This window comes from Haliotis cracherodii, unplaced genomic scaffold, assembly GCF_022045235.1.
Source record: "Haliotis cracherodii isolate W230 unplaced genomic scaffold, xgHalCrac1.p SCAF_5, whole genome shotgun sequence".
Classification (NCBI taxonomy): Eukaryota; Metazoa; Mollusca; class Gastropoda; order Lepetellida; family Haliotidae; genus Haliotis; species Haliotis cracherodii.
Window position 1 is genome coordinate 2645791 of NW_027266308.1, and position 26621 is coordinate 2672411.

The 26621-nt window shown below is 41.4% G+C and overlaps 2 protein-coding genes across 2 annotated transcripts in view; one reads left to right on the plus strand and one right to left on the minus strand.

The window, feature by feature from the left end:
- The window catches only part of LOC139442843 (DNA repair protein RAD51 homolog 2-like), a 62593-nt gene extending 40266 nt beyond the window's left edge, over positions 1–22327 (minus strand). The window contains exons 1-5 of the mRNA XM_071223745.1: positions 22222–22327; positions 21239–21352; positions 15600–15713; positions 12446–12573; positions 10553–10672 (exon numbers count right to left, since the gene is read on the minus strand). Coding sequence (XP_071079846.1) covers positions 10553–10672; positions 12446–12573; positions 15600–15713; positions 21239–21352; positions 22222–22305 — 560 coding nt within the window. The 5' untranslated portion in view covers positions 22306–22327. The remainder of the gene's footprint in view (positions 1–10552; positions 10673–12445; positions 12574–15599; positions 15714–21238; positions 21353–22221) is intronic.
- On the plus strand, positions 132–6297 carry LOC139444171 (sperm acrosomal protein FSA-ACR.1-like). The gene is made up of 3 exons (XM_071225068.1): positions 132–155; positions 5444–5723; positions 5783–6297. The coding sequence occupies exons 1-3, from the start codon at positions 132–134 to the stop codon at positions 6295–6297; spliced, it is 819 nt and encodes a 272-aa protein (XP_071081169.1).
- Positions 22328–26621: the final 4294 nt, after the last annotated feature.

Consider the following 26621-nt stretch of genomic DNA (forward strand, 5'->3'; position numbering starts at 1 on the left):
TAAGCACCCAGGGCGCTCTCAAAATTAGAAATAGGGGGCTCTTATTAGAATATGATATTGGTGAGAAGAAAAAAAACAGAGTTGAAAGATCGGAAATATTGTGGTTTATGCTGACACAGTCACACACTGGAATGATACAAAAGAAAAGTATGTGCGTATCATACACGACAAATATATTTTTCCAGAATTTAATTGCGCATAATTAAGGGTGCATATAACACATGGGCGCGGACCATACACGAATAAATAAGTCGTGTGTAGATTGATCACCTCACGGAAGGGGTGCAAATTGGGATTGTTCACTTGCCAATATATTAGCAAATATCGCCATGGGCGCTTATGACGTTGAATACGGTAAATACATCTATTGACTGACATTTTCCTGCCCTGTTGATATTATTCATGCAGCGAGTGAGTGAGTGAGTGTTTGGATGAGTGAGTGAGTGTGTAAGTGAGTGAGTGTGTGTTTGGATGAGTGAGTGAGTGTGTAAGTGAGTGAGTGGGTGTTTGGATGAGTGAGTGAGTGTGTAAGTGAGTGAGTGTGTGTTTGGATGAGTGAGTGAGTGTGTAAGTGAGTGAGTGGGTGTTTGGATGAGTGAGTGAGTGAGTGTGTGAGTGAATGAGTGGGTGTTTGGATGTGTCGGTGAGTTACTGAGTGAGTGAGTGAGTGAGTGAGTGGGTGTTTGGATGTTTGAGTGAGTGAGTGAGTGAGTGAGTGAGATGTCTCATGCTGTTTTGAGCAATATTCACAGCAGGGAACACAATGATGGAGCATGCAGTGTTTCAGTGTTTCAATGCACGGCTTCAGATCAATACTGAGTATTTTTTCACATGTTATCATTCATGTTAGGCCACAGATTTATTCCAGCTTTTCCACACTATTTCATTCATTCATTCATTCATTCATTCATTCATTCATTCATTCATTCAATTTATTTATACTGTGGGGTTAAAATTGCTTCTTGAATCAACAATAATGATGTAGATACGGAATTAATGTATAATATTTTTTAGTGTATAAGAGGGTCTATATTACTAGCGAGAGACATAAAAAAATATTTTAAAAAAAAATATTTATTTCTTGGACCGGCTGCTTTCAGTAGGAGCGGTTGGCCCATGAAACGAAAAATAAATAATGTGTGGCCTAAGGTATTTACAGTTTTCTTTGTGCACTCAATATATTTTTACTCCCGTGGCTCAAGTCTTTTGGGTATTTTTAAACCAACGACCAATTCATAAAATAATTTCAAAATGATACTTCAGGTGACAATTTGTGCATTATTCACTGCCGCAGAATTCATGTAAATGTGATGCCTGTATTGATTAGCCAAAACAAAATAACAAAATAATAATTTGGGACCTTATAATTAAATCAAAACACCCCCCCAAAAAAAAATTTACTTTATAGTAAAAATTGTAACAGATTCCACCAGACAAATAAATAATCTCTGGTGGCCTATTTCTTATCTCACAGCCATGGTAAAAATAGCAACACCAACTTTTAAGGAAACACACTCGAAACTGCCATGTCCCGGCAACCATGTTGTAGCCATGACAACCAACTGTTTATATTTTGTCAGCCTAATAAACACAACAACACGGGCACAACATGGCTTAAGGAGTTACATAATTCTCTCCATCTTCGTTTACATTAAACCACATGGACCTTCTCAAGGGGAATGTTTATAAATCAGATTCAAACACGGCATAAAAGCAGTAAATACAGATATGAATGCTCTCTCAAGATTACATACTCCCAGAGCAGGTAATTAAAGCATTAAGGAAAAATGGTTCATAAGATCACTTTTGCAAAGCTTCACTCATCACTCCAAGGTGGTCTGCCCGAGGCCTCTGGGCGATACCTGTCTGATACTGAGAGCGGTACCTGTAGAATACCACTCGTCTTCCACACTAGCCCCCTTGTGGTAGGGGCCAAAATAGCAGTTTATCGGGAGGCAGGTACACACCAGGGCGTGGAGGGTAAACATAGGTAAGTGCTGTAGAGATGCTACTGTGCTGAATCTTGGGTTATCACCCAGTAGATTGGAGAGAGGGGAGTATAGACATTTAATACACCTTCCTGATTAGGGGTGCTGTCAAAGACTAATCCTTTTTTATCGGTGATGAATTGGTATACCATGTGTGATTTAATGCAGAATGTGTACTTCCAGTACAGAATGCTGTGAAAGGTGTACATATTGATTGTATACTTCTCTAGTTGTATGTCTTGAATTAATCTATCACTGTCTTTATGAATACAACACTGAAACACTTTGAAAATGCAAAATCAACTTGAACTTGAAATCAGAAAAGATGTGTCCATCTCCAAACAATTCAAATGAGAATCAAACAAGTACGACGACATTGTTGTTTTTGATTATCGCATGCTAAAATACCGAAGACACCTTAAGTAGGTTTTTGTGGCCATTTTGCCACAATATTACAAAAAATCAAATGCTTTCCTTTATATTGTTAGAAAATGTTACACAAGTGACAAGTAAAATTAAAATTCAGAAATTAACAACTGTTTTCTGTAATCAAAAAAGTGAAACTTTCTGTGACTAGTTTCCTGTATATGATTATGCATGCATAGTTTTGACTGATTGATTGATTGATTGATTAACGCCACACTCAGCAATATTCCAGTTATATGATGGCGGTCTGTAAATAATCAGTTGGGACCAGACAATCCAGTGTTTGATATCATGAGCATCAATCCATGCAATTGGGATATGATGAAATGCATCAACCAAGTCAGCTATACAACTGCTATACAGCTGCTATACAGCTGCTATACAACTGCTATACAGCTGCTATACAACTGCTGTACAGCTGTTATATTGCAGACAAAAGCATAACCAACATTCACTCACTCACTCACTGTTGCTTGATTTCTTTTGAAAGATGGAAAAGTCACTAAAAGTATTACCCAAGTTTTTGTGCCATGTTTTATCTTAAACAGCCTTGCAAGGCATTATAAATGTAGGTACAAATACCAGGTAATACAGACCGCCATCATATAGCTGTAATATTGCTGAATGCGGCGTTTAACAACAAACAACAAACAAACCAGGTAATAACCCTTAACAATCTGTTGGTGTGAATGAGTGAGTGAGTGAGTGAGTGAGTGTGAGTGAGTGAGTGACAGAGTGAGTGAGTGAGTGAGTGAGTGAGTGAGAGACGACATGGAGGGAAACATTGCTACATTGTCTGGCCCAGCTTCGACCAAGGGCTATTAAAGAGAAACACGATTCTAAATCAGTGAACCAACTCATTACAACATATATTCCACACATTAGATTCTCCTTTCATTCAACCACTACTTTCCCCAGCACTTTCACAAGCCAAATTTATTCAAAGCTCTATGGTAAAAATGTGGGTTAGATTGAGCTTATGATAAGAAAGCAAATCGGAGAATAAAATGCCTCATTTCAGAAAAATCATAACAAACCAGGTCTTCAGCTCATCCTAGAAGATGAGGGTTGATCTTTCACATCAGGAGACATAGCTTCTAGAATTCATCAAGTCTGACCATGTGTAGAACGCGTCAACTCCTCTCTTAAAGTTACCATGTATGAGTTTAACACAAATTCATCCCCGCTTATCAGTGAGAGGTGAGGTGGAAAATTAATGGTTTGTTCCGGATCGGTGGCAAGCGATTGCACAGTCATGGCAACTGTATCACCCAACGTAGGAGAAGGGCAATAATGTTGATGATTGTTTACACAGCGTACATTTCTCTCAACCCACTGTTTGTACAACTGTCGCAGAAAGTTGATATACATGTACACTTCTTAAAAAGTATTATCATATCTCAGACATCACATGAGCAAGTCTTCATACCAAAAAAAGTTTCCAGATGGAATCATTGTTTTGATGGACAGGAGTTGTGGTAAGTTGTGGTGAGTTGTGGTAAGTCGATGGGGCCAAAACTGTGTGATATCTTCACATGATTGCTTTTCTTATGATTTTAAAAAGTATGTAGATCAAACAAAATCATGAATAAAAAAGGGGCAATACATTAAAAATCAAGCTGCCATGGCTATATTGAAAATCAGATTTAAACTTCTCAAACAATTTGGGTCATGTCAAGGTAAAAATTATTGCTAAAAACAGAATATATATTTTGAGGGCCATTACCAAAAACAAGTACCAAATTTCAGTTAGGTAACCTAAGATCAAAATATGCCATCAAAGTTCTATATGTTTCCATTACATCCGATGGGAATGCTGAATATACACACCTAGCAACATTAATATATGAGCCGTAATGGTATTCATAATATGGCTGGTGATATAGCGATAGTGACAGAAAACATCAGATTTGTTGACAAGTCCATACTGTTGCAATTGATATCAAAGACACAACAAAGAAATCCTCCACATCCCTAAACATCTACCAGCATCTTATGACTATCATAAATTGGTCCCCAAAAAGCTCTGAGCAATATTACGAAAGTATTCGTTTGTTGCGTAATGCCACACTCAGCAATATTCAAGCTATATGACGGCGGTCTGTAAATAATCGAGTCTGGACCAGACAATCCAGTGATTGACATCATGAGCAATGATCTACGCAATTGGGATACAATGACATGCATCAACCAAGTCAGTGAGCCTGACCACCCGATCCGTTAGTTGCCTCTTACAACAAGCATAGTCGCCTTTTACAGCAAGCATAGTCGCCTTTTACGGCAAGCATGGGTTGCTGAAGACCTATTCTACCCCGGATCTTCACAGGTCATCTTTACCGAGTGAAAGCTTGTGGGAGCCACCAGGGAAACAATCCCCCGCTTGTACAGAGTCAAGCAGATGTAACCCAACACTAACAGGGAGTTTTAGGACAGATATAAACAAGCAATTTTCTGGTAAAACAAGACCATAAATATCTAAACTGTAGAGGAAATGTGTCTGGTGTGGCAGTGTGTTTAACGCTGTGCAAGCAAGAGGGCACCTGCAGAACACCTGCCACCTAAATGTGATCTCTGCTCTCTCTTCACATGGTAAAATAAATACTCCAATACATTAATCAGAGGCTTTCATGCAGACAGGAACACAACAGTAGAAACAATGCTAATATTTGTGTCTGCAGAAAACCCTAGAGGCACAATGCCTGATTGACATATATAATATCCTTTTTGAACATTGTCTGCTGTGGGAAAAGTCTAGTGGAGCACAGAAGTGCATATAAGAACAAACTGGTGAAAAACAACGCAAAGGGTAGCAGAGTAGACACAAGGGGTTGGAGAAAAGCACAGTGGAGAGGAGCAGAACACAGTGGAGAAGAGAAGAGCACAGTGGAGAAGAGCAGAGCACTGTGGAGAAGAACAGAGCACATTGGAGAAGAGCAGAGCACTGTGGAGAAGAGCAGAGCATAGTGGAGAAGAGCCGAACACAGTGGAGAAGAGCAGAGCACAGAGGAGAGGAGTAGAGCACAGTGGAGAAGAGCAGAGCACTGTGGAGAAGAGCAGAGCACTGTGGAGAAGAGCAGAGCACAGTGGAGAAGAGCAGAGCACAGTGGAGAAGAGCAGAGCACTGTGGAGAAGAGCAGAACACAGTGGAGAGGAGTAGAGCACTGTGGAGAAGAGCAGAGCACATTAGAGAAGAGCAGAGTACAGTGGAGAAGAGCAGAACACAGTGGAGAAGAGCAGAACAGTGGAAAGGAGTAGAGCACAGTGGAGAAGAGCAGAACACATTGGAGAAGAGCAGAACAGTGGAGAGGAGTAGAGCACAGTGGAGAAGAAAAGAGCACAGTGGAGAAGAACAGAGCACTGTGGAGAAGAGCAGAGCACAGTGGAGAAGAGCAGAGCACAGTGGAGAAGAGCAGAGCACAGTGGAGAAGAGAAGAGCACTGTTGAGAAGAGCAGAGCACAGAGGAGAAGAGCAGAGCACTGTGGAGAGGAGCAGAACACAGTGGAGAAGAGCAGAGCACTGTGGAGAAGAGCAGAGCACAGTGGAGAAGAACAGAGCACAGTGGAGAAGAGCAGAGCACAGTGGAGAAGAGTAGAGCACAGTGGAGAAGAGCAGAGCACAGTGGAGAAGAGTAGAGCACAGTGGAGAAGAGCAGAGCACAGTGGAGAAGAGCAGAGCACAGTGGAGAAGAGCAGAGCACAGTGGAGAAGAGCAGTGCAAAATGAAGAAGAGCACAGCACAGTGAAGAAGAGCAGCTCACAGTGGAGAAGAACAGAGCACAGTGGAGAAGAGCAGAGCACAGTGGAGAGGAGTAGAGCACAGTGGAGAAGAGCAGAGCACAGTGGAGAAGAGCAGTGCAAAATGAAGAAGAGCACAGCACAGTGAAGAAGAGCAGCTCACAGTGGAGAAGAACAGAGCACAGTGGAGAAGAGCAGAGCACAGTGGAGAGGAGTAGAGCACAGTGGAGAAGAGCAGAGCACATTAGAGAAGAGCAGAGCAGAGTGGAGGAGAGCAGAGCATTGTCAAGAAGAACATAACAAATAACAAAACAGTGGAGAAGAGCAGAGCACAGTGGAGAGGAGTAGAGCACAGTGGAGAAGAGCAGAGCACAGTGGAGAAGAGCAGAGCAGAGTGGAGGAGAGCAGAGCATTGTCAAGAAGAACATAACAAATAACAAAACAGTGGAGAAGAGCAGAGCACAGTGGAGAAGAGCAAAACAGTGGAGAAGAACAGAGCACAATGGAGAAGAGCAGAACACAGTGGAGAGGAGCAGAACACAGTGGAGAAGAACAGAGCACAGTGGAGAAGAGCAGAGCACAGTGGAGAAGAGCAGAGCATTGTCAAGAAGAACATAACAAAACAGTGGAGAAGAGTAGAGTACAGTGCAGAAGAGCAGAACACTGTCGAGAAGAGCAGAACACTGTCGAGAAGAGAAAAAAACAGTGGAGAAGAGCAGAGCACTGTTGGCAAGAGCAGAGCACAGTAGAGAAGAGCAGAGCACTGTGGAGAAGAGCAGAGCACAGTGGAGAAGAGCAGAGTACAGTGGAGAAGAGCAGAACACAGTGGAGAAGAGCAGAACACAGTGGAGAAGAGCAGAGCACAGTGGAGAAGAGCATAACACTGTTGACAAGAGCAGAGCACAGTGGAGAAGAACATACACCCTTCTGCCACTACAGCAGAAGGTTGGTTGTTTGATACCAAAACACATCAAAAGATGGTACTTGTTGTTACCCTGCCTGGTGCTTGGCATTAAAGGGTTAAAACAAGGACTGGTCGGCTCGGAGTCAGTATACAGTGTCTGAGTGGGGTATACATGTTAAACTGCGGAATGGTATCTTAGAGGGCTAGTAATATGAAACCAGATTGGTGCATGAAGCCACACACACTCACTCACTCACTCTCACACACACACACACACTCACTCACACGCACACAGACGTGCAAGCACATTGCTATATGAATGCTTGAATGCGACGTTAAAGCAGATTTCACCTCACCTTGAAACAGTACACATCATAATTACATATGCGTTTGTTAAATTCTGCATAAATCTCATTTTCAAAATTATATCATGTCATAGAGACAAATAGTATCTCAAAATTGTTTATGAAACATATCACATATTGTGTCTTGATGATTTAGAATAACATCTTCATAAATACAGAGTACTTTGAAAAAGAGTGAACAGCAAGGACAAAGGGAGACCACTCTTTCAATGCATCCTTCAACTGGATGCAAATAGGCTCTCTGTTTCATGGTCCACTAAAAGTTACTCTCTCTGTTACTCCTGTTGAAACTTTCAAACACATTAAGTTTATTTGCTATTGTTTGTTGTATAACTGGTTGTTTCAGCTATATGAAAGCGGTCTGAAAATAACTGAGTCTGGACCAGACAATCCAGTGATTGACATGAGCATTGATCCACGCAATTGGGATACAATGACATGCATCAACCAAGTCAGCGAGCCTGACCACCCAATCCCATTAGTCGCCTCTTACAACAAGCATAGTTGCCTTTTACGGCAAGCATGGGTTGCTGAAGACCTACTGTACCCTAAATCTTCACGGGACTCACAAAAGGGATAGACGTCTGATTAACAAAGAGTGCCTTGTTTATGTAGAACATAAACTAACAACAAAAATACCATTGCCCGACGCCCCTGCCAAGTAAGGTTTAGATGTCGGGCAAGTAATATACCTTTTCTAGCATGCCCATGGATAAGTAGAGAACATAAAAAGAACTGGGTCAATTTTCACGAGAATGTAATCATGTTTCGATGGCTAATATTTTGCTTGTGTCCCAGACTGGCAATCTAATTTGCATACAGTTACACTAGTCAACCAATGGGATTAATTCACTTTGACGTCAGGCAGATCAACAATGAGAACGAAGCTTGTTGCATTGATAAATCATAGTAACACTTCCAAATATGGGACATGCTTCTTTGAAATGAATGACAGACAGTGGACTACTATTTTCTTGGAATTTGTAATGCTTCATTAGAAGCTTCATTAGGCCTAGCTTTGATGAAATACTTTATTTGAATACACAAGTCACCTTCAAGGCTCAGACCCTCTCAATCACGAAAACTTTGTTGACACATAAGTCAAACTACAACAAATATGACTTTTAACAAGTCAAAGTAAGGCCTTTATGATAAATGTATCCATTCTCTGGCAACTCAAGTTCGTTTCAAGGTGTCAATTGCGGTAATCTGACGAATATTGAATGAAATTTTGAATAAAATATATTACAAACATAAGTCCAGATGTACAGAGAACACATTTTTATAACAAGATAGCATAATAATGGGATTTAATTGCGAATTTATTTCGTATTTGTTGACTGGTATATCCGGTGATCAGCTGATAATGTGAGATAGAAAGTGTTGAGTTTATAAAATATGTTTAGAAGCATATTTTGGAAGCCATGCGTTATCATATTAGCTTGATTTTGGGCAAGTCCATTTTATAATATGTCAAGTAAGAATGTTGGTCATACTTGCCCAAAATCAAGTCAAGTCAAGTAACATTTTTTGTAAATTTTCAACCCCTGAGCGATAGTCCTATCTAATTAACAATGATTGCCTTGCATGTATTATTCACAGCAGAGTATTTGTGACACTTGTATTGGATCAGTAAATAAAGATCTGTGAAGAAATATAGGTACAACATTTGAGTGAGTGAGTGAGTGAGTGAGTTGAGTTTAATGCAGCTTTTAACAGTATTCCAGTTATTCCATTCGCGGCGTGTCAGCTTAATGTGGGAGGAAAGCCCGAAGTGATGTCGGTCTCAGACGTTTACTTCGGTGAAACCAACGAGCACGGGTATGGTGCTGAAAAACCTAGAAACATAATCGGGGAGAACCATGATTCGAACCTACAATCATAGGGACGCAACTCTGCACAGTGAATTGCGGAGACTTAGATGACTGGGCCACCCGTGCCCCCTACAACATTTGAAACGGATACATTGGCTAATTATGCAGGGTGCTACACTATTAGGTTTTTGTGATTTTTCACACATACCAATGATTATTGAAAAACTAGACGCAACTTTTAAGACAACTGCATATATTGTCTTCAGAAAATGTTAATAAATTACGTTCAGGTGGGTAGTTGTAATATTTTCATTCCAAAGCTGGATATATCGATTGTCCAACTGATGACATTTCATGGCCAGCAGTGTAGCTGAGAGAATCGACAACAAACATGGAGAAGGAATATTTCAAATCAATTTTACAAATGAGTAGCTGAAACAAATAAGGGGTTATAAACATTAAATATTTCATTATTATCACAGAATAACAAAGGTAAGTGTTGTGATTTAGGCTTATACATCAGGAGATTTAACCTGTAAAATCTGGTAAAAAAGTTCCGTTAGATGTCGTAGTGTGGCTGGGGAAAAGGGGGTAACATTTAGTTATCATGTATAATACGCACCCCTAAGTTTGGAGTCGAAAAATTGTGAAAAAAAGTGTGAATTATACATGAATAAATACGGTATTTGTATGAAAGCAACTCAAAATCAATTGGGCTGTGGTGATTTGTTTTGGTTGTTATGTAAATTCACAGCTGATCTGGAGCTCTAAATGAACATAGAGAGAGTGAGTTGTGTTTAACGCGGCTTTTAACAGTTTTCCAGTCACATCACGGCGTGTCAGCTTAATGTGGGAGGAAGCCCCAAGTGATGCAGGTCTCAGACGTTTACGAGCACGGGTATGGTGCTGACAAACCCCGAAACATAATCGGGGCGAACCAGGATTTCGAACTCACAACCATAGGTTTCTGGCGTGCCAAAGGGACGCAACTCTGCACAGTGAATTGTAGCGCCTTAGACGACTGGGCCATCCGTGCCCCCCAAATAACACAGAGTTGACATGGATTCAGTTATTCTTGCAATGTGACATTTCGGTACACATGCACTGAAAGATTAAAACAAGATGAAATCCATCAAGGCCCCTCAAAACCTTAACTCTGTGTTCAACGTATTTGTTATTTAGTGACCAAGGCACTCCTCATCATATATACATTTCTAAATGGGGTTGAAATGAAGCGTAATTTCAATGCCATTGATGCAAACCATAAAACGGTCTATAAAAGTAAAAACTATGTTTGCAATATCAAATCTCTGAACCTACCTTTTCATCAAACTGCTGCATGACTGTATTGAGTCAACATACACCCGATTCGCAAGATCCACAATGTCACGCTCGTTTTGGAAATGTGTTGGGAATTTTGATCTTGCTACTTCTACCATCCTGAAATGAAAACAATTATACTAAATTCACTTCCGATTTTAAAGAAAGACCTTGAAAAATTTACACAATGAACTTGTGTTGGGCCTCTGTTAGGATTTTGTAAGTGGAGACATCAGGTCCGTTAATGTTGGAACAGCGTCACAGGACACAGTTGAACGTCATCAGCTCCGTTAATGTTGGAACAAAGTCACAGGACACAGTCGAACGTCATCATCTCCGTTAATGTTGGAACAACGTCACAGGACACAGTCGAACGTCATCATCTCCGTTAATGTTGGAACAACGTCACAGGACACGGTCGAACGTCATCAGCTCCGTTAATGTTGGAACGTCACAGGACACAGTTGAACGTCATCAGCTCCGTTAATGTTGGAAAATCATGTGTTCGCTTGTTTCAGAGTGTACAGTATCGTTCTATTTTGTCTGAATTGTATGAAATAAGCCAAGTTTTAGCCCAACGTATATGTAGTCAAAATTTCAGTTCAAAATGGTTTATACAATATGAATCTCAGAAGAAGATAAACCCAGAGAAGTGTCATTTATGAGTACCGTATTCGACGTAATAAGCGCCCCGCTCTAATAAGCGCCCATGGCGATATTTGCTAATATAGTGGCTAGTGAACAATCCCAATCAGCACCCCTTCCGATTGATCAATGTGCACAAGACTTATTTGTTCGTGTATAATATACGCACTCGTGTGTTATATCACCCTTAATTATGGGCAATTAAATTCTTGAAAAATATATCTGTCGTATGTAAACATTTTAGGCTGTTAGCATAAACCACGCAATTTACGATCTTTCAACTCAAAATAATATTCTAATAAGCGCCCCATATTTCTTATTTTGAGAGCGCCCTGGGCGCTTATTACGTTGAATACGGTATGTCTTCTCCAGGAACAGTTTGATCTCCAGAGCTACACACTGTCATGAATACAGGGCAATGACCCCACAGATTAGCTGCGTATTTGTGTCAAATACTCCCCAAAAATATTAACAACCCAACTCCTTTCAAATATCTTGCTTACAGAAATGCATGCATTAAATGAAAAACTCACATGTATAAAAACAGCACACGTAAATACCCAATGAAGCTTTTTCAGCATGCGTTCAACAGAGCTAATTACCGAAACATAATTATGAGCTAATTTATTTTCCGAGTCAAGCCTTTAGTTAGTTACCCTTATCTACATCTAAACCATTATTATATTTTTATTGAAATCTTAAAATGTAAGCTCATTTGGGGAAAAACCCAGTGATGAGTGAGTGAGTGAGTTTGGTTTTACGCGGCTTTTAGCAATATTCCGGCAATATCACGGCGGGGGACACCAGAAATGGACTTCACACATTGTACCTATCTCAGGATTTGAACCTGGGTCTTCGGCGTGACAAGCAAACGCTTTAACCACTAGGCTACCTGACCGCCCCTCCAGTGATGAATAGATGAAAAAGTATTGGTTACCCAATGACGTAATAACCCAATAAAATTCCATTCCCTGATCCTATATTTCCGATACATTCCCAATTATTTTCACAGCTCTCTCATCAATCTGGCATCTGCATCTTCAATCGCTGTGCTGTTTGAGGAAAGACGATGATGAATCTATCAACATAACATATCCGAAATGTGACACTGCTTGAACAGTAAGCAGAAACTACAGGCCTATTCAGAGCATTATATATATTAAAAGGCTGCTTGAGACTGGAATCGTTCATGGTCTTATTTAGCCTTGTGAATCTACGTTGACTGACATTTGTCGACAAGAAACAAACCTCTCTGCACTGAAAGCCCCTTCAGTATCGATGTAGATCACTGCTGAATGGGAACCTTCCGACATGGCCGACAGGACGCTCAACATGATGCTGAACTGGGTCTTCCCACAGCCTGAAGGTCCCGCAATCTGCAACAGTAAGAGTCACTTATTAGATGTAGCCGACAGGACGCTCAACATGATGCTGAACTGCGTCTTCCCACAGCCTGAAGGTCCCGCAATCTGCAACAGTAAGAGTCACTCATCAGATGTAGCCGACAGGACGCTCAACATGATGCTGAACTGGGTCTTCCCACAGCCTGAAGGTCCCGCAATCTGCAACAATAAGAGTCACTCATTAGATGTAGCCGACAGGACGCTCAATATGATACTGAAGTCATCTTCCTTCAGCCTGGAGGTCCTGCAATCTGCAACAGTAAGAGTCACTCATCAGATATAGCCGACAGAACGCTCAACATGATCATTGATGATACTGAACTCAATCTCATTAAAATCAGATCTAAGTTCTGGCTACCGCTAAACAAAGATCTCAGGACATCCCATTACGGGTCACGTGAGAACCTTTTGCGAATTTTGACCGACCAATGAAATGACTGACAAGAAATTGACATTAGCTGATCAAAAGGCAGCTTTCTCGAGCTTTACGACACTAGTTTCAAAATGGCGACTACGCTTCGAAACATATTTTGCCGTATTCTCGATTCAAAAAAATTAAACTGATAAGAAGAACATTCTGAAATGGCTTATAGATGGCCTAGATTGTATGGATATACCGTATTCGACGTAATAAGCACCCCTCTCTAATAAGCGCCCATGGCGGTATTTGCTTATATATGGCTAGTGAACAATCCCAGTTAGCACCCCTTCCGATTGATCAATGTTCACAAGACTTATTAATTCGCGTACAATACACACTCGTGTGTAATATGCACCCTTAATTATGGGCAATTAAATTCTAGAAAAATATATCTGTCGTACTTAAACATTTCAGGCTATCAGCATAAACCACGAAATGTATCTTTCAACTCTGTTTTTTTCTCACCAAAATAATATTCTAATAAGAGCCCCCTATTTCTAATTTTGAGAGCGCCCTGGGCGCTTATTACGTCGATTACGGTAATCATAAAACCCGTTACTGTCGTTCAGAATACCCCGTGTTAAATATTTCGTGGTTGCATGATTAGAAAACACATTCCGACAGTCACTTTCATGATCTGGTAAACGACGCTCTGATTGGTTGGATGAAAGGTCGTTCTGACGTGACCCTTAATGGGATGTCCTCAGATCTTTGATTAGCGGTAGCCAGAACTAAGATCTGATTTTAATGAGATTGATACTAAACTCAACTTCCCACAGCCTGAAGGTCCCGCAATCTGGAATAATAATTCACTCAGTAGATATAGCGGACAGAACGTTTTTAGAACAGGATTTTAGAACTGGATCTTGCCACAGCCTGAAGTCAACCTCACATACCGGAAGTTATTTACACGAAATGAAATGCCTCTTTCATCTAGAAATCCGGTTTCCAGATCTGGACAATGAATTTCAATTACCAACAGTGCAAAATACACACAATTGTGTCCCAGACAGCAAAATGACCAACATAAAAGAAAGAGAAGTGGTAACATCCCCCATATCCCCATCTACTTCCACAAAGTAGATGATACCTTAGTCATCCTACAATGACCCCAGAGCCCTACTGGACCATGTCAACTTCCAAAACCCCATGTATACAGTTCACCATGGAAGAAGAATCTGATCCTCAACCACCCTTCCTTGATTTACTTGGACAGAAAGACAAAAACAAGCTCCAGACCACTGTATATTGCACGCCAACCCACTCAGATCAATATCTTCACTGAGCTTCAAACCATCCACCTCAAGTCAAGAAAGGAATTATCTATCTCAACCCTAGCAAGACGAGCTCACAACATCCGTTGAGCCAAGAAACATCGTACCACTGAATTAAATCATCTCAAACATGTTGTCACACAGTACAACCACTACCCCACACAGCTAGTGCAACAGACAATACAGAACATCTCCTTCAACAATCTGCACCCTTTGTGATGAGCCTCCCCTAGTTTGGAACTGTAAGCAGTAAAATCCACAGACTTAGAGAAACAGGCCAACAGTGATTTAATTATCAAGCAAAGTAACAGTATTTAAAACACCACTGAAGCCACAGGAAAAGCATCATCCAGCCAATAGCATGAACCATCGGGAAAAGTGTACCATCGGGAAAAGTGTACCATTGAGAACAGTGTACCACAGGGAACAGTGTAACATTGAGAACAGTGTACCATTGAGAACAGTGTACCATCAGGAACAGTGTACCATTGAGAACAGTGTACCATCGGGAACAGTGTACCATTGAGAACAGCCTACCATTGGGAACAGTGTACCATTGAGAACAGTGTGCCATCGGGAACAGTGTACCATTGTAAAACTGTGAACCATCAGAAACAGTGTACCATTGTAAAACAGTGAACCATCGGGAACAATGTACCAAGGGGAACAGTGTACCATCAGAAAGAGTGTACCATCAGAAACAGTGTACCATTGTAAAACAGTGAACCATCGGGAACAATGTACCATGGGGAACAGTGTACCATCGGGAACAGTGTACCATCGGGAAAACAATGAACCATCGGGAACAGTTAAGATATCTCTCATGGTTTTAAAGTTCTACTCTGGAAAACGAAATGTGACAGATGGACAGACAGCACCCATTCCTGTATCCCCCTCCCACATCGTGGCGGTGAATAATAAAGTTCAAAAGGCAATATGGCATGCTCATGACATATCAGTATTAAATGTCTGTTAATCTGTTCATCCATGAATCTTATTCTTACCAAACCTGTGAGGATCCGGGGTAAAATTAGTCTTCAACAACCCATGCCTGCCGTAAAAAGTGACTATGCTTGTCGTGAGAGGCGACTAACGGGATCGGGCGGTCAAACTCGCCGACTTGGTTGATGCATGTCATCTTATCCCACTTGCATAGATCGATGCTCATGATGTCCATCACTGGATTGTCTGGTCCAGACTCGATTAATTACAGACCGCCTTCATATAGCTGGATACTGCTGAGTGCAGCGTTAAACAAAAAAAACAAAAAAAACAAGAGTTATCTCCCCTTGACCACATCTCACCTCTGTGATCGTCCCAACAGGCAGCCCTCCATGGAGAACTGTGTCCAGGTCAGGTAGAGTTGTGGGAAGGAAGGCAGACCTGCTCTCACTGCGGCCGCGCCATAGTTGCAGGGCCTGTTGGACATCATCAAAATTAATTAAGGTCGTTTGGACATTCAGATCAATAACGGACTAATTAATCTGAACACCACTACCTTTTCCTCTGATCTATACCTCTCTGCATCTCTGGGCACCTCCACAGGAGGTTGCATCAGGCGAACTCTCTTAACAGCATCAAGGCTTCCTTATTCTCAGTATAAAAGAGCAAAGCCTTCTGAATAACAGTAGATCCAGCATTTTTGAATAAGAGGGGTTCAAAATTACAAAAATATGAAAATCCTCTCTCGGGGAAACAATTGACTACATTTAGTTTTCAAAGGGGGGGGGGGGGGGGGGGGGGGGTCCTGACACCCTGGAGCCCACCTCTGGACACAGACCAACATATCTGATTTCTGTATCTCGAAAAGGTTCTATAATGACATTCATTGTTAAATAGATGTCTCAGCAAGAGTGAGGTTTTATGCCGCTTTTAGCAATATTCCAGCAATATCAAGTGGGGTACACCACAAATGGGCTTCACACATTGTACCCATGTTGGGAATCGAACCCGGGTCTTCGGCGCGACGAGCAAACGCTTTAACCACTAGGCTCCCTGACCGCCCCATCTCAGCAAGAATATTTGTGTTCTGTGTGGGTTTTCACTAGTAGAATCCAAAATATTTTAATTAAGAGGGGAACAAAACTTTGCCGAATCATCTCAGAAAGCTGACATCTGATTGTCTCAAGAATCCATCCATCCTTCATTTAGACTGGTTGGTCAAAGTTTGCTAATGCTTCACCGGTTGCTACCTCCTAGGGAGTAGGGGTTAAGGCTGGAACGAGTCCAAATTTACTATCCGGGTACCCATCCCCCTATTACCCGACCTAACACGGGTACCCACAGTAGGTCTCAGGATATGTCTTAAAATGTCCAATTGGGAACATTTTTAGCATAGCCCTGGCAAAACGTATTTAGATACATGTATTAAACAACCTGGTCATTCATACACTGATGTTGAAATAAGTTTAATTCAATTTATGTTTTCAACCATATGAAAAATCAGAAGGAATGGGTGCATAGTCAGAAAGAAATGCGAACATTAGTGACTTGTAGTGTAACCATTGAGTTCTAGATAATTTTTTGTCATTAAACAATATATCACATGACTAACCACGGTTCCTGTGGGTACCCTGGTCCTACTCAGGACCCACCCGAACCAGGTACCCGAGGTACCCGTCCCAGCCCGAGTAGGGGTGAAACGATTATACATCAAGGTCACAATACGATACGTATCACAATACATAGGTCTTGATGCGGTACATATATCATAGTTAAATAAAATCGTGTTGAAACTTCTTGATAAATATTTTAGAGCATGTTCAAAAGGAAAAGCTAGCTGTCGACACATGTTTGTAGCGGCTATTTTATGTAGTGAACTTGAAACCCTAATTACAACACATTTAGCAATATCTGACGGACAAAAACGCTGGGAGCTCTTTAAACGAGGTGTAAGTAAATTATTTTAGCAACAGTATCATCTTGTATTGATACAGAAAAAAAGTATTGTGTATTATATCATTGCATGAATATTCACGATGCATTAGTGCATCAATGGATCATTTCTCCAAAACAACGTAGATGACCTCAGATCTTCACAAGGTGAGGTATCATATTGGAACAACAGACCTAATTTAAATAAGATCTCTCTTTACAGCATATATGTGACAGTTTCTCTCTATTTGATGGATATACATTTTTTTTCAAGCAGTCAATATCCGCAGTAGTCCTACAGATACAATGATACAACTACAACACATTGGCAAGTTTTACACCTTTCCCAGCAATATTTCTTTTCTTTTGTTCTGTCAAATCTATGCAAAATAAGCAAACTGACATGTCATACTTCACACAAGTCGCTAAATTCACCTCACTTTGTATTATTCCTCCTGATTGTTTCAGAGCACATGTGAATGCGATACCTCATTTTCATTAGAATGGAGAAATATCTGATAATGGGGTGCGTGAGTGAGTGAGTTTGATTTCATGCCGCTTTTAGCAATATTCCAGCAATTTCACGGTGGGGGACACCAGAAATGGGCTTCACACATTGTACCCATGTCGGGAATCGAACCCGGGTCTTCGGCGTGACGAGCGAACGCTTTAACAATAATGGGGTGCAAATTTGCCTCTAGTTTGAAAACATAAAAAATACACAAAATAAGCACTTTGCTCAAATAAACAAGAGGCCCATAGGGCCTGTATCACTCTCCTGTATATCAACACAATCATGACAAAATATACATTTGCATTGTACATGTATATAATGCTGCAAATATTTTTCGTAATTTTGACTCTGTCAGCATTTAAAATGGGTGGATGGCAAATCTGACAGCATGAACGTGTATTTCTCTAGATACAAATGTAGCATAAAGATCTGAACCGTTTCCATGTTATGATCCAGGATAAATCATATCAAAGGTATGACTCTCTTCATAACAAACAAATGTATACAATGTATCTGTTTATCATAGGGTGGGGATAATATCGGTTTGCATGTTATGGTCAAGGTTCTAACTCCTTTGGGAATTCCGGATAGATGACGAGAAGGGCCAGTCCTGGTAGCACATGTGCATTCCTCTCATTATACTCTCAATTGTACATATGGTTATAGACCCGTGAAGATCTGGGGTAGAATCTTCAGCAACCCATGCTTGCCGTAAAAGGTGACTTTGCTTGTCGTAAGAGGCAACTAATTTCACACCATACTGTCATGTGTCGCTGTAGCTGAGGTTGACAATTAAACGTCCTCAAATCAAACAATGCCAACCCTGCTGGTTACATGTTTTCCGTCAAAATTTGAAATAATTTACAAGTCAAAATATCTAAAAAATAGTTCAGTCAATTCCAAATGTAAATCAATTGGAATGTTGGTTCAAGATCATGAATAATTGACAAACAACTCTCCATTCCTGAAAATAATGGAGCCTTTAAACAATAGAATGACATCACAGAAGTGTTTTATTACAAGAGCTATAAAACTTCCAGACATATTTTCTCTGTTGGATGCAATAAGCTTCAAAAGTGCAAAAATGGAAAGTGTTCTCCAGTCATCTCATATGATATTTTGTGCATTTAAACCTCGACAATTTAAAAAATCTCAAAGTTTGAATACGGCAGCTGGTGACCTGATTCACTGGCGAGGTGCTGATTTGAATAGCTCATCAGGATCCTCTGATGTCATATCGCAATGAATTGTAAACTTAATTTGCTGAAAACAAAACTTTGAGTAGTATGTGTGCCTTGAAATCTGGTGTTGTGCCTGGACCTGCTTACAGTCTGTCAATTCTTCCCCAAAATTAAATATTTTCAATCTTATCTAGCACATTTTTCAAACATGAACAACGAGAACATACCATAGTTATTTTCAAGCTTGTGTGGATCTATCAATTTGAGAAATATTGCTGGTTTACGTCTGTTGGCAAATGACACTTTGCTAAAAAGATTTCTTATTCATAAAATGAATAAGACTTATGAATGTAATAGTCAAGATGAATAAAAATTGATCTGTTTAGCTGAAGAGGTGTCTGAAATCACGTTGGTACATGCTGAGAGATGACGATGATACCTAGTACAATAAGTTTATGTAAAAGGACTCCACCGTTTTCATCCCCACTCCTTCATTATATGCATTTCGACATTTTTTATCAAGTCATATGAAATGATGTTACTCAATAAATAACAAAAGTGTGCACTCTACATGTACACAATATATCCACTTCAATCACTGTGTTACTATTGTTAATTGAGGGTGTAATTTGAGGACAAGGTGTCAGTACTTAAGGGTAAATCAATTGCCTCCAGTTGTTTATTGATTCTTTGAACAGCCACCCTTGGCCGTGGATGTTTTGATAGATAGATTGGTGACACGTGAGGAGCTTAGCTCAGGGATTAACAGTTCGTCATACACTTAAACATTATCGTTGACGAGTACACACGGGACCACAAGGTGAGTTCGCTATATCCGTTATATTGTTATGAGCATGTTCATTATATCCACCATATATGATAAAATATATGGCAAATGTCCGGGACCAAAGGAGTAGTTTGTTATCCGTCAGTTTGTTCTAAGCTGTTTGTTATAAACATAGTTTACTGTAAGTGGTTCAATAAACTTTCATTTCTGGACAGGGGGCACGGGTGGCCCAGTCGTCTAAAGCGCCGCAATTTGCTGTGCAGAGTTGCGTCCCTTGGACACGCCAGAAACCTATGATCGTGGGTTCGAATCCTGGTTTGCCCCGATTATGTTTCTAGGTTTGTCAGCACCATACCCGTGCTCGTGGGTTTCACCCAAGTGGTAAACGTCTGAGACCTGCATCACTTCGGGCTTTCCTCCCACATTAAGCTGACACACCGTGATATAACTGGAATACTGTTAAAAACAGCGTTAAACCCAACTCACTCACTCACTCATTTCTGGACATTTCAGAAATAAAACTTAAAAATGAGTTTAAGGAGGCCCATATGTTTGAAGAGCCCCCATTTGAGAAACCCTATGTTTTGAGAAGCCCCTTGTTTGAGAAGCCCCTTGTTTGAGTAGCCCCATGTTTGAGTAGCCCCATGTTTGAGAAGCCCCATGTTTGAGAAGCCCCTTGTTTGAGAAGCCCCATGTTTGAGAAGCCCCATGTTTGAGAAGCCCCATGTTTGAGAAGCCCCTTGTTTGAGAAGCCCCATGTTTGAGAAGCCCCTTGTTTGAGAAGCCCCATGTTTGAGAAGCCCCATGTTTGAGAAGCCCCATGTTTGAGAAGCCCCATGTTTAAGAAGCCCCATGTTTGAGAAGCCCCTTGTTTGAGAAGCCCCATGTTTGAGAAGCCCCTTGTTTGAGAAGCCCCTTGTTTGAGAAGCCCCTTGTTTGAGAAGCCCCATGTTTGAGTAGCCCCATGTTTGAGAAGCCCCATGTTTGAGACGCCCCATGTTTGAGAAGCCCCATGTTTGAGAAGCCCCTTGTTTGAGGAACCCTATCTTCCTGAGGCAAGGGAGCTAGTTAACTGACTATTAAAGTCCAGTTTCCACCCTTGCTAAATTAGGCTGGAATTATGGAGTTATATTTTGGCTGGACTAACAAGTCTATGCATAGTACAATCAAAATCGTGAAACGAATTTGACACCCGGTTCGTAAACTGCTGTGCAGATTTCGGTCAATTTAGGATTTTTTTGCCAAAAGCTTGTGTACGACGTCAAGACATATTTTCCAAATGTTTTCATATTTTTAATAAAGGTGCTCAAGTGATTTGATGCACTTCGTGATTTATCACAACATAGAGTTTGATTATCGATAAGATCGTCTTGACTGTGTGCCGCCATTTTGTTTGAAGCAAATGTAAGTGATATGGAAGGTGGAATCTGATTGGTCAGTATAAGGGACATAACTCGTAATAGCCACTGGTGGCTCTACGACCTAGCCTTGTTCAGCAAGGATGGAAACTGGACTTTTACAGTCAGTCAACTCCCTTGCCTAGGGAAGATGGCGGAACCCTGTTTTAGAGCCCTGGGTTTGACTTACTGTGACTGCTGGAGGAATGCAAGAGTGGCAGCACTGGTCGATGATGTCTGTGACTGTGAGGTAGCCACACCCCGTCAGCTTCAACAACTCTAGTGTCGAGCGTGATAAGACGTCCTGAAAAATTTCAAAATCCTTGTAGAACCCTGAATACTATACAGCACAGTACCCTGTACAACACGGAAAACTATTGGCTAACAACCCTTAACAGCATCTTTTTTTTAAAAGGTTCTCTAGTAGGGCTGGGACGAGTCCAAATTTACTACCCGGGTACCCACCACCCTATTACTCGACCCTACCCGGGTATCCGCTGTAGGTCTCAGGTGATGTCACAAAATGTCCGATTGGGAACATTTTTACCACAGCCCTGGCAAAACGTATTCAGATACATGTATTAAACAATCTGGTCATTCATACACTGAAGCTGAATTAAGTTATATCTTTATTCAACCATATGAAAAATGAGAAGAAATGGGTGCATAGTCAGAAAGAAATGCGAACATTAGTGACTTGTAGTGTAACCACAGAGTTCTAGATAATTTTTTTCATTAAACAATAGGCCTATATCACGTGACTAACCACGAATCCGGGTAGTCCTGTGGGTACCCGGGTCCTACTCAGTACGCACCCGACCCGGGTACCCGTCCCAGCCCTACTCTCTAGTGGTAATAGAGAGGTCGACGCGACCGCTTTGAGAACAGTGTGACGGGTCTTGAAGGACGGACGTCTGCTCCGGGACCGAGTCATTTCACCGTTACTCACACTGTCTGAAAGCTGGAGACTGTTAGGAGGCACAGAAAATGAAACCATAAAATAACAAACTATGGCTTCACAAAGAAACTGATCACGAAGAAAGTGGTTACTAACGATTAAAACAGAAAAGCACCATAAAATCCTTCATTCATGTCAATCGCCAGGGTAGTTTCCCCACTGGTTTAATTCACGTGCCAGTGGTCTTGTCATCGGCTGACAGATGTTGTACTTACACGACATGATCCAATATTATGCTGTGTGAGTCTTTCAAGCGCTTCCCTCGGTACATTAAGCCGCTTCAGTCTTTTAGAAGACATCGATAGTCCTGCATCTTCGAATCAAGCGGGAACCCTCCAAGGGACGTAACTCTAACATTTGTTTATCACGACATTTGACTTTTTTAAAGTTCAGAATCGATGAACAATGTTCGAACCAGCATTAAATCATATGAATGTTTTTTTTCTCATTTTAACATTAACATTATATTTCAGAAAATAAACAAAATGTTAATTAAATTTAGACGAAAGCCCATTGATAGAAAACAATTTAATATGTATAATTCAGCCCACGATTTGGTGGAAACGACAGCAGGTATATGTTGTATTAAAGAGAAAGGAAAATGAACAATAATTTATCTTTTGGCATGCATTAATACCACACAGAGGGGCAGAGATGGTCCTGACAAACCTAAAAACATAATCGGAGCGAACAGGGATTCGAACCCACAATCATAGGTTCCTGGCATGCCAAAGGGACGCAACTCTGCACAGCGAATCGCGGTGCCTTAGACGACTGGGCCACCCGTTGGTTGAAAGTATCTTCTGTAGGTGGGAACATGGTAGCTGCCTTTTCAGTGCCAACTTCTTCAAATTGTCAAGATGTGTCAACCATGTTGAGATCGCTTCTTTGGATTTATAACCAGACATCACCATAAGAATATCCTAATGTTTCCTCCAGATCACAACTGCCTTTCCGGATTCACTTACAAATAGATAACAGAATACCCAGTCTCAATTATCTCAGCTCAGTACAAGTACGCTACAGAAGCAAGTCAAAATAGGGAACTAGTCGGACATAAATTTTTAACTGGTGCGTCAAAATGTCCCCCGCTTGTCCACTAGAACACTTTTTGAAAGCATTACTGAGGCGTTGAATTTTGGTAGAAAGAGCATGCCCGAACTGTACCTCAAATTTTGTGAAATGTAAACACCAAAGACTGGAGCTGCAAGAATATTGCTCGACTTTAAGGGAAAGTTGAAGTCATCTCTCTTCAGATACAGTCTTGCGCCTTGTCACTCTGAATCTTTATTCATAGGTCTAAACATGAAACAGATGAGGCGGCCTCATTGGTCTCTTTTATTTCTAGCTCAGGTGGGTAAATCAATGGAAGGGAATTGGCTATTTGATCATGATTGAACAATATCAGATCATGGATGTACCTGAAGCTTAAGATAAACTTCTTGGCCAAATTACCCTGTTTTCACTCTTCCAATCCGAAAGGAAATTCCGATTCATATGCATAAAGACACAGATTCCCAAGAAGGGAGCACAATCGGTGCCCTTGGGGATGCCTGCTTCTTGCCTAAATGTCTTACCCCAAAATCTTATGTAGATGTTATCAATGAGGAAGTCCAGCATTTCACATATTTTCTCAGTAAACTGCAGATGGTATTTGCTTTCATTTTTCACAAATTGTCTTGAACCTCTGAAAAGAGATAGTAACTGTATCTGTGTTCACCACGTTTTGTAACAAAAGTCCCATGGATCAAGGAATGAAGTTTTCCCTTAAGTTTGTCATGTGGGATTGTGGTGTACAAAGTTGAAAAATCAAATGTTTTGACGGAATGGAACTTGGTTGTGGTAAGACAGTCTTCCTGAAGCCTAAGAGCAGCCACATCGAAACGCGCTCATTCACGCAAGAGTGAGTGAGTTGGATTTAACGCCGCTTTTAACAGTATTCCAGTTATATCACGGCGTGTCAGCTTAATGTGGGAGGAAAGCCCGAAGTGATGCAGGTCTTAGACGTTTACCACTTCGGTGAAACCCACGAGCATGGGTATGGTGCTGACAAACCTAGAAACATAATCGGGGCGAATCGGTATTCGAACCCACAATCATAGGTTTCTGGCGTGCCCAAGGGACGCAACTCGGCACAGCGAATCGCGGCCCCTTAGACGACTGGGCCACCCGTGCCCCCTTCACGCAAGATGCACCACACGCTGAACAATATACTTCGGGAATGTAAAGCGGTTACCTAGGTGACGACCTTTAATGAATCGCGCATGCTCTATGGACGGTTGCAAAGCAGCATGGAAGATGTGCTATCGCTGCAGCGAACCTGTGTAAGTAACCCTATTCTTGCAATAGATACAATACGGCTGTCAATTCCACCTTTGGTATCTGCACTGAGATACCGGAGTAGACACTAGTGGGGCATTAAAAGTGGAGTGAGTGAGTGAGTGAGTATGGTTTTACGCCGCTTTTAGCAATATTCCAGCAATATCACGGCGGGGGACACCAGAAATGTGCTTCACACATTGTACCCATGTCGGGAATCGAACCCGGGTCTTCGGCGTGACGAGCGAACGCTTTAACCACTAGGCTACCCGACCGCCCCTATTAAAAGTTGACTAAACAGCAGCATGGCGTACAATATGAAATGATGTCAGCTCTTACTCTGCTTCTAAAAAGTAAAAAAAAAAAATCGACAGACGCTGGAAGGTGGACTGGCCCGCATTATCCCATCTTCCTGAGGAGGGCGGTCGGGTAGCCTAGTGGTTAAAGCGTTCGCTCGTCACGCCGAAGACCCGGGTTCGATTCCCGACATGGGTACAATGTGTGAAGCCCATTTCTGCTGTCCCCCTCCCTGATATTGCTGGAATATTGCTAAAAGCGGCGTAAAACAATACTCACTCACTCACTCACTCTTCCCGAGGCAAGGGAGTTAACTGACTATAAAACTCCAGTTAACCGTTTCGTAAACTGTCATGCATAAATTTCGGTCGAATGCAGGATTTGCAAAGCATGTGCACTGCCAACTCGATGTTAGACTCGTTTCATCACAATTTTGATGTTTATTATCGATCAGATCGTCTTGACTTGGCGCCGCGATTTTGTTTGAAGCGCAAGTGCGAGAGGTGGAATCGAATTGGTCCACAGGAGAGGCATAGAAGGGACATAACTCGAAATAGCCACTGGTGGCGCTACGACCAAGCCCGGGAATTCCAGCCTAGTTCGGCAAGGGTGGAAACTGGCTTAGTCAGTTAACTCTCTTGCCTCGGGAAGATGGCGCTATCCATGCTCCCATGGTGCGAAATTGGGTCTGTCTGGACAAGCTGGCCGCGCATAGACGACGAAAAGGTACTTGGCACTGACATATTCCGCCAATACTGTTACTTGTCCTTACCCGGCATCTCCACCATGTCGTAACTGCGTTAGGGCGTCAAGGGGGACCCTACTACAGTTACTTAAACGTATTGCCGTTCCGTGTCGTCATGGACATCGGAGTTTCTCTTAGTCAAGGAATGAGGAGTCATTCGACTTCCGTTACTCCTAATTATCCCAGAGACATCCATGTGCCGGCATACTCACATACAAGAAGTAACGCAACACCAGGCTTTTACTCACATAACTTTACTACCTTAAGTACATCTATCAATACACAACAGGATCAGACCGGCCAGGCTCGCCTCAGAGAGGGGAACTTAGAACGATAGGGGTTCGTCTCCATCGACTGTAAAACCACGCTCTCTTCTAATGTCGACGGTATCACTTTAAAGTGTTCCAGCCTAACACGTCTTTGCCACATGTCATCACAGATAATTTTAATTGGTTAACAACAATATTACACAAGGATCCGGAGCTCCTATTTGTGTCGTGATCGGAAAACTACCAGATTCTACTAACCAATTAAAGATCTGTCTTAAATGGTGACAACACCGACACCATCCCGAAAATATACTGCAAATGTCATCGCCATAATGATTTCCTCCTTGTTTGGGGGGCACGGGTGGCCAAGTCGTCTAATCGAATCCCGATTATGTTTCTAGGTTTGTCAGCACCATACCCGTGCTCGTGGGTTTCACCAAAGTGGTACACGTCTGAGACCTGCATCACTTCGGGCTTACCTCCCACATTAAGCTGACACGCCGCGATATAACTGGAATACTCTTAAAAGCGGCGTTAAACCCAACTCACTCACTCAGCCCTACTTGTTTGCGCCAAATCGGCGGCTTTCTGTCTCCCTCGTGTTAAAACTATTACCATCAATATTACATCAAAGGTCGACTTTGTTATAAATTTCTAAGGTTTTGAGGATGCATTTTTACCTTACACATTATAATTGATTCTTGGTTTTAACAACTATTTTACCATACCACTATGTCATGTTTTTCACCGTACATTATTTTTTAAAAATGCATGGTTTTATTGTATATTATGGTTATTTTATCCACTGGCCAAAACACTATAGAGATAAAACTTAAGCTTGATTTTCGGTTAAAGAGGAAGCAAATCTGTCAGTCATCTGGAGGAAATAAGTTGATAAGTGACTTCCTGAAACATGAATGACGTCAACTTCGAGTTTTGATGACAACTTGCTGTTTATCAACTAAATAGCACAAAAGGCGTGTTA